General features: G+C 46.6%; 1 protein-coding gene across 6 annotated transcripts in view; it reads left to right on the forward strand.

Moving 5' to 3' along the window:
- The window catches only part of ALDH3A2 (aldehyde dehydrogenase 3 family member A2), a 30,492-nt gene extending 20,468 nt beyond the window's left edge, over positions 1-10,024 (forward strand). For 4 of the 6 annotated variants that reach the window (XM_063295877.1, XM_063295870.1, XM_063295843.1 and 1 more), the window contains exons 8-11: positions 429-595; positions 2,456-2,555; positions 3,218-3,453; positions 7,840-8,059. In XM_063295877.1, the coding sequence (XP_063151947.1) occupies positions 429-595; positions 2,456-2,555; positions 3,218-3,453; positions 7,840-7,935 (599 nt within the window). In that variant the 3' untranslated portion in view covers positions 7,936-8,059. Of the gene's footprint in view, positions 1-428; positions 596-2,455; positions 2,556-3,217; positions 3,454-7,839; positions 8,060-9,908 lie in introns of those variants that run through there. The other 2 variants (XM_063295852.1, XM_063295861.1) reach the window with 2 other exon arrangements.
- The last annotated feature ends 1,041 nt before the right edge of the window (positions 10,025-11,065 follow it).

Here is an 11,065-nt window from a genome sequence, read left to right on the forward strand (position 1 = left end):
CAGAGATGGCCCAGCTGACCTGCTTGGCCAGAGGAAAGAAACACAACTAAAACTTTTCCGAAAGACTGGAAGCCTTTTGCTGAAGGAAGAAAAAAATGATGTGATGATTTATGGGTCGAATGATTTAAAAAAAAAAGTGGATTGGAGGCTGACAGGATTTATTTAATATCCCAGAGGGAAGAGCGATTATAAGATTGTAATTATCTGTTGAAGAGCAGGTCAGAATTCATTATATTTCATAACTTTAATTTCTTTCCGTTCTTTTTCTTCTTTCTCTTCTTTTTTAGTTTTGTCTTTTACTTTTTGCAGAATTCTCAATAGATACAAATATAAAACACTTGCTTTGTTTTTGCCCAGACACGGATCTTGCAAGCGCAGCAAAGAGTTATTGCAATTTTCGCTGCCACTGCCTTTTCCTCTCTTTCTAGCGCCCACAATCCTCACGGACGTCAGCCCAGATGCTCAGGTCATGCAAGAGGAGATCTTTGGCCCCATCCTCCCCATCATCACGGTGAAGAGCCTCGAGGAAGCCATTCAGTTCATCAACCGGCGAGAGAAACCCCTCGCTCTCTATGTCTTCTCTAACAACAACAAGGTTTGCATTCCCAAATTCACAGGCAAGCTCCACATCTTGGCAGACCAGTTTAAAAGTCCTCGAATTCGGGACCATCTTCCTTTTAGGCGCACGCAGGGACCTCTGCCTTCCGGTATAAATATTTACTTTTTTTTATTAGGACGCTTTAAAGAGCTGCTCATCTCACGGCGATGACTCTGGCATCAAAGCGGACCAGGATTAAAATCAACAAATAGACCTGACGTTGCAAAGCATCAGTGTCCGAGGTCATAGAAATCATTCTGTTCAGAGAAAAGAGCAATAAAACCCAGTTAATCAGGAGCGCTCACTCCGCCTCCCGGCTCAAATGCCGGGGGGAATGTCCTGGTCTTTGATGCCTTGCGAATGGCCAACGAGGTCGGGGGTCTTCCAGATCTATGGGGGGATGCTGATCCACAGGACAGATGCTGCAACATAGAAGGCACAATTCCTGGGTCCAGCAAGCTGGCATCGCTTGATGGGAGGGACCTGGAGCTTGGGCTCCCTGTTGGCTCTGGTGGGGTGAGCAGAGCCAGCTGGAGATGGGCGGTGTGGCCCCTAATTTGCACCTCTACGCTTAATTTAGGATTTGCAGGACAGATACCAAAAGACAAGAAGACCAAGGGAGATGCCAGGAGAGCAACCAACTTTGAAAGTTTATCAAGAAATTGTCCCCGAATACACTCACAGTGCCAGGGGCCCCGTTCTTAATCTGCCAGGTGGGCCCAGATGGCAAGAACGGCCTCTGAAATTCGACTCACTGGGGGTTGCTTGCATTGAGCAAGTTTTTTTTAGCCTGCCACTGCTCTTTCCCCCTCCACCCCCAGAGTGGCTCACTTTAGGCATCAGCAAAGGAAGGTCAGATATTAATGAGGATTTAGTGGTTAAGGTACCGGGCTAGAAACTGGGGGGCCGTGAGTTCTAGTCCTGCCTTGGGCACAAAGTCAGCTGGGTGACCTTGGGCCAGTCACTCCCTCTCAGCCCTGGGAAGGAGGCAACGGCAAGCCACTTCTGAAAACTTTCCCAAGAAAACTGCAGGGACTTGTCCAGGCAGCCTCTGAGAATCGGACACAACTGAATGGATTAATAAAATAAAAGTGTCTAGCAAGGGAAAAAAGGGAAATGATTACCTGATTGAGGCTAGAGCAAAAAGTCTGTTATCTCACATCTCACAAGAGTAAATAGGAAGAGCTACTTTGTCTAATCAGCCTCTCCTCCAGGTATTAATTGAAAAATGCAAGTTGATTGCAGGACAGGCAGTCCTGCTGGTCCCCTGGCCCTATGCCACGTAGGGCCTTATAGGTGATAACCAGCACCTTTGTTGGTTATTATTACCTATACAGGTAGTCCTCGACTTACGACCACAATAAGGGCCAAAAAAATCGCCGTTAAGCAGAGTGGTTGTTAATGAGGCATCATGTAACCGCGCCCAATTCTACAACCTTTTTTGCTGCAGTTGTTATGCAAATCACTGCAGTCGTTAAGTGAATCATACACTTGTTAAGTGAATCTGGCTTCCCCATTGATTTTGCTTGCTGGAAGCCAGCTGGACGGTCGCAAATGGCAATCGTGTGACCCCAGGATACTGCAACCATCATAAATACATGCTGGTTACCAAGGGCCAGAATTTTATCATGTGACTATGGGGGCATGAGGGTGTTTGTAAGTGCGAGGACTGGTTGCAAGTCACTTTTTTCAGCGCCGTCATAACTTTGGATGTTTGCTAAACGAATGGTCATAAGTCGAGGACTACCTGTAAAGTTGTCCTGTATCCTCCCACCAGTTAATCCGTCAAAGAACAAGTTGATTTCTCAACCGATGATCGCCTTTGCAGTCGCTGTTCTCCTCTCTCTTGTCTCCCAGGTAATCAAGAAGGTCATTGCCGAGACCTCGAGCGGTGGCGTTACAGCGAACGACGTAATCATGCACTTCTCCATTCCGTGCTTACCTTTTGGCGGCGTTGGTGAGTCACCGATGGGAGGCCCTTTGGACAGCATGTCCTAATTAGAAAGAGTTTCTCCCTGGAGTCCCTCTTCCCTCTAAGGCCATCTTCTCCAGTCCCAGCGGGCTATTTAGGAGGTCTGATTAAAGCTGGCCAATGCACAGGCATGCTCGAAAAACAAGGGAAGCGAGTTCCCAGTTGTATGCCTGGGCTTCTCCCGAGTCCCCAGCGTGGGCTCCTGGGGGCCACGCGTGCCCAAAACAACAGACAATTTTTGCATGACAAATCTAGAGGGTTTGAAAGGGAAAAGGGTGTACGAAGCGTATCATGGCTTGCAGCCACATTATATCATTATTTTTATTAATGCGAATAGATTTTATTTTATTGACTCTGGGCAATCACAGTTTGCTCCCTTCGCTTCAGCAATTGCCACTGCCATCCTCAGGGTGTGGTCAACGAAGTCAAGATGGAGGCCACAATGGTACAATCAAAGCTCTGCCCATTTTTTATGCACGGCACTGTCTTGACTTTGTTGACCACACCCTGCAGACATCCCTGATTGCAGTGAACATTTGAGGACTAGCAACTTGTGGGCAGATCTGATTTTACACAGCTCCTCTCCCTCCAGGCTCAGGTGGGCCTGGCTATGACCCCCTCCCCTGAAATCCTCCTCTCCCCACCAGGTAACAGTGGGATGGGCGCCTACCACGGCCGGCACAGCTTTGAGACTTTTTCTCACCAGCGCTCCTGCCTCATCCGGGCACTCAAGATGGAGGCCGTCAACTGCATTCGGTATCCTCCCAACAGCCAGAAGAAGGTGGACTGGGCTAAATTCTTCGTCTTGAAACGGTTTAGCATGTGGAAGTTTGGCCTGGTTGCCCTTGCGCTGCTGGGCATCGTGGCAGCCGTTGTGATCAAGGTGAGTCCTGGCCAGGCTGCTTCTGCGCTAGGCTGGTCTGCCACGACGCCGGCCCTCTAAGGTAGGCCAGTTCAAAAACCAGACCCTGCAGGGATTCCAGGAATGCTTCTTTCTTGTTGCGGGATATAATAACAGAATCTTGAAAACCTGTCTTAAGTTCCTTTCTTTCCCTCTTATGCTAAAGAAAATCAAGGCGGGGTTATCTTGACTTTCTTCCTCACGCTTCCTTCAATCTCTGGACGGTGTAATTGCTTTGCTAAGTCCCTGCTGAACGGCTTTTGCCTGCCTTCCCCCAAATCAGCTCTAAAATCCTTTTGCACAAGACCGGTCACACGGAAGGCAGCCCTGGTTTGTGTGCTGCTGCTCCAGGCTGAGGACCAGACCTAATGGACTTGCTGGAGGGGGAATTTGGGTGTAACTGTGGGAGTGATGAACAGCTCAATGGTAGAAGCCATGATTAAGGAGAGGATGATGGGCTTGAAAGAGATGGGGTGCCCTTTCTTAGGGAAACAGTAGCAACCGGGTTGTGCTACAGGTAGTCCTCCCTTAATGACCATTGGTTTAGTTCATAGGTTCAGACCTACGACGGTGCTGAAAAAACCAACTTACAATTAGTGCCTTCAGCAAAGGATCGTTACCTTGTCGTGGTGCTGGAGCTTGAGCACCTCAGTGATGCCATGAGCTAAACCGTGAAGGGCTACCCAAGACGGGAAGGTCATGACAGAGAGGTCAGACTAAAGGCGATCCCTGGGGAAGGTAATGGCGACCCACCCCAGTATTCTTGCCCTGAAAACTAAATGGATCAGTACAACCAGAGACATGTCGGTATACCATCGGAAGATGAGACCCCCAGGTCGGAAGATGGTCAAAATGCTACTGGGGAGGAACAGAGGATGAGCTCAACTAGCCCCAGACGTGATGACGCAGCTAGCTCAAAGCCGAAAGGACGGCTAGCGGCCGACGGTGCTGGTGGTGAACGGCGAATCCGATGTTCTAAGGATCAACACACCATTGGAACCTGGAATGTAAGATCTATGAGCCAGGGCAAATTGGATGTGGTTATTGGTGAGATGTCAAGATTAAAGATAGACATTTTGGGCGTCAGTGAACTGAAATGGACTGGAATGGGCCACTTCACATCAAATGACCACCAGATCTACTACTGTGGACAAGAGGACCACAGAAGAAATGGAGTAGCCTTCATAATTAATAGGAAAGTGGCTAAAGCAGTGCTTGGATACAACCCAAAAAACGACAGAATGATCTCAATTCGAATTCAGGGCAAGCCATCTAACATCACAGTGATCCAAATATACGCCCCAACCACAGATGCTGAAGAAGCTGAAGTAGAGCAGTTCTATGAGGATCTGCAGCACCTACTGGACAACACGCCTAAAAGAGATGTTATTTTCATCACAGGAGACTGGAATGCTAAGGTGGGCAGTCAAAGGACACCTGGAATTACAGGTAAGCATGGCCTGGGAGAACAAAACGAAACAGGACATAGGCTGATAGAATTTTGCCAAGACAACTCACTCTGCATAACAAACACTCTCTTCCAACAACCTAAGAGACGGCTTTATACATGGACTTCCCCAGATGGACAACACCGAAATCAGATCGACTACATCCTTTGCAGCCAAAGGTGGCGGACATCTGTACAGTCAGTAAAAACAAGGCCTGGAGCTGACTGTAGTTCAGATCACGAACTTCTTCTTGCACGATTTAGGATCAGACTAAAGAGATTAGGGAAGACCCACAGATCAGCTAGATATGAGCTCACTAATATTCCTAAGGAATATGCAGTGGAGGTGAAGAATAGATTTAAGCGACTGGACTTAGTAGACAGGGTCCCGGAAGAACTCTGGACAGAGGTCTGCAACATTGTTCAAGAGGCGGCAATGAAATACATCCCAAAGAAAGAGAAAACCAAGAAGGCAAAATGGCTGTCTGCTGAGACACTAGAAGTAGCCCAAGAAAGAAGGAAAGCAAAAGGCAACAGTGATAGGGGGAGATATGCCCAATTAAATGCAAAATTCCAGAGGTTAGCCAGAAGAGATAAGGAATTATTTTTAAACAAGCAATGCGCGGAAGTGGAAGAAGACAATAGAATAGGAAGGACAAGAGACCTCTTCCAGAAAATTAGAAACATCGGAGGTAAATTCCAGGCCAAAATGGATATGATCAAAAACAAAGATGGCAAGGACCTAACAGAAGAAGAAGAGATCAAGGAAAGGTGGCAAGAATATACAGAAGACCTGTATCGGAAGGATAACAATATCGGGGATAGCTCTGATGGTGTGGTCAGTGAGCTAGAGCCAGACATCCTGAAGAGTGAGGTTGAGTGGGCCTTAAGAAGCATTGCTAATAACAAGGCAGCAGGAGACGACGGCATCCCAGCTGAACTGTTCAAAATCTTGCGAGATGATACTGTCAAGGTAATGCATGCTATATGCCAGCAAATTTGGAAAACCCAAGAATGGCCATCAGACTGGAAAAAATCAACTTATATCCCCATACCAAAAAAGGGAAACACTAAAGAATGTTCAAACTATCGAACAGTGGCACTCATTTCACATGCCAGTAAGGTAATGCTCAAGATCCTGCAAGGTAGACTTCAGCAGTTCATGGAGCGAGAATTGCCAGATGTACAAGCTGGGTTTAGAAAAGGCAGAGGAACTAGGGACCAAATTGCCAATATCCGCTGGATAATGGAAAAAGCCAGGGAGTTTCAGAAAAACATCTATTGCTGTTTTATTGACTATTCTAAAGCCTTTGACTGTGTGGACCATAACAAATTGTGGCAAGTTCTTAGTGGTATGGGGATACCAAGTCATCTTGTCTGCCTCCTGAAGAATCTGTATAATGACCAAGCAGCAACAGTAAGAACAGACCACGGAACAACGGACTGGTTTAAGATTGGGAAAGGAGTATGGCAGGGCTGTATACTCTCACCCTACCTATTCAACTTGTACGCAGAACACATCATGCGACAAGCTGGCCTTGAGGAATCCAAGGCTGGAGTTAAAATCTCTGGAAGAAACATTAACAATCTCAGATATGCAGATGATACCACTTTGATGGCTGAAAGCGAAGAGGAACTGAGGAGCCTTATGATGAAGGTGAAAGAAGAAAGTGCAAAAGCTGGCTTGCAGCTAAACCTCAGAAAAACCAAGATTATGGCAACCAGCTTGATGGACAACTGGCAAATAGAGGGAGAAAATGTAGAAGCAGTGAAAGACTTTGTATTTCTAGGTGCGAAGATGACTGCAGATGCTGATTGCAGTCAGGAAATCAGAAGATGCTTAATCCTTGGGAGAAGAGCAATGACAAATCTCGATAAAATAGTGAAGAGCAGAGACCTCACACTGACAACAAAGGCCCGCATAGTTAAAGCAATGGTGTTCCCCATAGTAACATACGGCTGCGAGAGCTGGACCATAAGGAAGGCTGAGCGAAGGAAGATCGATGCTTTTGAACTGTGGTGTTGGAGGAAAATTCTGAGAGTGCCTTGGACTGCAAGAAGATCCAACCAGTCCATCCTCCAGGAAATAAAGCCAGACTGTTCACTTGAGGGAATGATATTAAAGGCCAAACTGAAATACTCTGGCCACATCATGAGAAGTCAGGACACTCTGGAGAAGGTGCTGATGCTGGGGAGAGTGGAAGGCAAAAGGAAGAGGGGCCGACCAAGGGCAAGGTGGATGGATGACATTCTAGAGGTGACGGACTCGTCCCTGGGGGAGCTGGGGGTATTGACGACCGACAGGAAGCTCTGGCGTGGGCTGGTCCATGAAGTCACAAAGGGTCAGAAGCGACTAAACGAATAAACAACAACAATTAGTGCTCACACTTATGACCAAAACAGTGTCCCCTCAGTCACATGACCATGATTTGGGTGCCTGGCAACCAGTTTGCATTTATGACCGTCGCAGCATCCCATGAACACATGATCACCATTTTTGACCTTCCCGGCTGGTTTCTGGCAAGCAAAATCAATGGGGAACTGCGTGATTTGCTTAATGACAGCCGCAGAAAGGTCATAAATTTGGGTTGGATTTGCTTAATGTCCACTTCACTTAGCAACCAAAATTCCAGTCTCAATTGTGGTCGTTAAGCGAGGACTACCTGTTGAGGGTGTATTATTATTATTATTATTATTATTATTATTATTATTATTATTATTATATGTCGTCCAACTCCTAACGACACTGGGTAGTTCTTTCCAGGTCTCCCCTAATTCACACATCACATACAGCCAGGGACTAAGCACAGTTGGCTGGTTCAGGGCACTTGCTTTCTCCCCTTTCCTCCCCAAGGATTATACCACTGAAATTCAACAAAATGCTGATTTTTGTTTTTTTTCTGCATGGGCTTCTCTTAAAGAAGATTCAAAAGAGGCACATTAAATGTCTACAATTCTGGAAGTCCACACCTCTTAAAGTTGCCAAGGTTGAGAAACACTGGTCTAGCGGATCTTAGGAAGCTAAGCAGGATCCAATCGGGTTAGTATTTGGATGGGAGACGGATGACCAGGAAGTCTGAGCTGGGAAACAGCTTGGGCAGTTGAAAAAAAATCCCAGGAAAAGGCAGGGGCAATCCACTCCAGATTGCTGCCAGGCAAACAGGGCTGAGGCATTCATGAGGAGCAGGAGTCCTGCTTGCTGTGGGGGGGGACACAGCTCGGCTCCAGTTACTGCCCCTGTCCAGCCTTGGCCCATCCAGGAACAGCCATCTTGCAAAAACCGGCCCTTTTTAACACACCACTGAGAGCTCCTGCTTATTATTTCAAAGCGTGCCTGGCATCCAACCCTTACTTCGTTTCTCCATTTGCTTTGCGATGGCTTCATTTTTGCCTCTTGTTCCTCTTTATTATTAAAGTCATTTATCGCCTTGGGGGCTGACCGGGAGCTGAAAGATAATCTGTGACTCCCCCTCTGAATCTTCTGATTTCTACTCCCCCCATCTGATTGTCTGCACGTTTTGCACCTACAAAGCACAAAGACCCAAGATCACTTTCCCCCGCAAATCGAAAAAGTGACGCAGCTGTGGATTACACTGTCCATCGGCTCAGCCCGCTGTGATTAAGAGGGATTGCATGAAGCCATGATTGGCAAACTCTGGCTTATTGAATAAACCAATCCATGGTCTGTTATGCAGACCATGCATAACATGGTCTGTTATGCAGACCATGGATTGGTTTGCATAACACACTAGGGTAAACTATTTTAATTTTTTTTACAGGTTTTTTTTTTAATTTTGCAAGCCATCCAGCGTCTTCTGGAGTGGGCGGCTGTAACAAATCTAATAATTTAATTTAATTTAATTTAATTTAATTTAATTTAATTTAATTTAATTTAATTTAATTTAATTTAATTTAATTTAATTTAATTTAATTTAATTTAATTTAATTTAATAATTCAATTCAATTCAAAGAGCCAGTTGGGTGTTGGGGTTAAGGCACCGGGCTAGAAACCGGGAGGCTGTGAGTTCTAGTCCCACCTGATGCACGAAGCCAACTGGGTGACCTTGGGCCAGCCACTCTCTCTCAGCCCTAGGAAATAGGCAATGGCAAACCCCTTCTGAAAAACCTAGGCAAGAAAACTGCAGGGACTTGTCCGGGCAGTCTCCAAGAATCAGACAGGATTGAATGGATAAAAAAAAACTAAGCAAACGCACATTCTTTAGGGCCTCAAACTTTTATTCACTGCCCTTCCTTTTTAAGGCAGCTTTGAGTTGGAAGAAGACTCTGTAAATTCATTTTCTATTTAAGGGGAGGCTGTGGCTCTGTTTGCGGGCAGAAGATTCCCCAGTTCAGCAATCAGTGTCTGCAATGGAAAGAATCAGGAACGGAGAACAGGCTTTTTCTCTCCAGAAAAAGTACAGGACAGAGAACGCCAGACATGGGTTACCAGGGTGTAGGGCGCAAAGATGTGAAGTTTGTAATGTGAACATTTTTGATGAAAACGGAAACAAGGCATTTTCCACCCATTTAGGGTGGGAAAGTATGTTCTCACATCCCTAGGAGTAGGAATTATTTGATTTCTTTCTTTCAATCAATTTATAGGGCTGCCTGTCTTGTAACAGCAACTCTGGGCCGGTAACATAGAAAACCCAGTCAAAACAACCAGTAACAATATAATAAATACCCATCGAGTGGCAGCCGAGGGCGACAACAGTCAATAGTACCCATCTCACGGGCCCCCGTTCTCTCCCCCCCTGCACCCCCATTCCCCTTGGGTCTGTGGGCATTTTATGGGCATTTTGAGATTACCCTAATTTTAGCAGACCAATTTGATCTGACTTCTCACCCAAAGTGGCTAAGAAATCATGGCCACTGGCACGCGGTCTCGGTGGATGTCTCCGGCTGTGGAAAAGGGACCGGGGGAGGCTCAAGTCCCCCTCCCCTTTTTCAGTGCAGAAATTGACATTATTTTTTACTTTCCTTTCCCCAGGTTGTCCTTTTCTGAGAGTGAGATCCCGCAGATGCCGTAACAGAAGTGGTGTTCAAGAAGGCCTATCCGGGCAGCGTGTGTGTGTGTGTGTGTGTTTGTGTGTGTGTGTTGGGTGGGGTGTCTGTTTCTTACACATACTCACAAGACTACAATTTCTTCTTAACCATCACTAAGGGAAGATTCCCGCTGAGAATTTATGATCGCTTTCTCTCCAGGCGTGACAGTTTGTACCAAAGTGACGAGGGAGCAAAATTTCACAGAGAAGGGATTTAAACCGAGAAGCTGCCAAGCTGGGGAGAGGCCATAATCATTAACTTTTCACGACTCTTTTCTTAACGGAGTATTTTCAAAGCAAGCTTGTTCTGTGCCGTGTGCGGGAAAAAAAATGCAGCTTTAGGCGCCTCTTGTGAAATAGCTGTTTCTGCTAATTTTTTCTTCCCTTTCCAAGGAGCAATCAGGGCCTTTAGGTTTTACAGCCATGTCGTGGCAGTGAACAAGATAGCTGGGGGATCAGTTGTGCCAGGCTGATGTATTTTCCTAAGTGCCTCTTTCTTCCTTTCCTCCGTTTTATCCTCCCCCTGGATGTTTCAGACCTGACCCTGATCGGATGCCCAGAGGTTCAAGAAAGATGTGCAAGGCCCAGTTGCTGTTCATCAGAGGAGCGATGGGCTGTACTACAGTTCCCAGCATCCCCAGCTGGAGTGAAGTCCAATGCCTCTGCCAGGGGGGGTCAAAGAAGTCAAGATGGCAGCCACGCCTGGGTCATCGAAACCCCGTGGCCTTTTTAGGTGCATCTGCACAGGGCTTTCATCCCAGTCACGAGTGCCATCTTGACTTTTTTGACCCCCTCACGGATGTTCTTGTCTGGGAGTGCACCCAAGGGCAAAATCCTATTGCATTTACACTTTTTCCCTCTCCCCGAATCACTTTCCGAGGCTGCTAAGCTTTGATAGCGGCTGAGATCCCTGTCTTGCGGGGAACACAAGCCATGATTCTGCTTGTATTCAGAAAGGGGGAGCGTTCCAGCAGCATTTCCAGGCATGCAGGCTTGAAAAATCCATCAGAGCAGAGCCCTCCCCCCGTGCGAGGAAGGCTCAGGTTCAACAAAGCCATGTTTTGGGAGCTGTAGATAATATAGCAATGTGTGAACCAACCCC

The sequence above is a fragment of the Candoia aspera genome, chromosome 1 (genome assembly GCF_035149785.1).
Source record: "Candoia aspera isolate rCanAsp1 chromosome 1, rCanAsp1.hap2, whole genome shotgun sequence".
NCBI lineage: Eukaryota > Metazoa > Chordata > Lepidosauria > Squamata > Boidae > Candoia > Candoia aspera.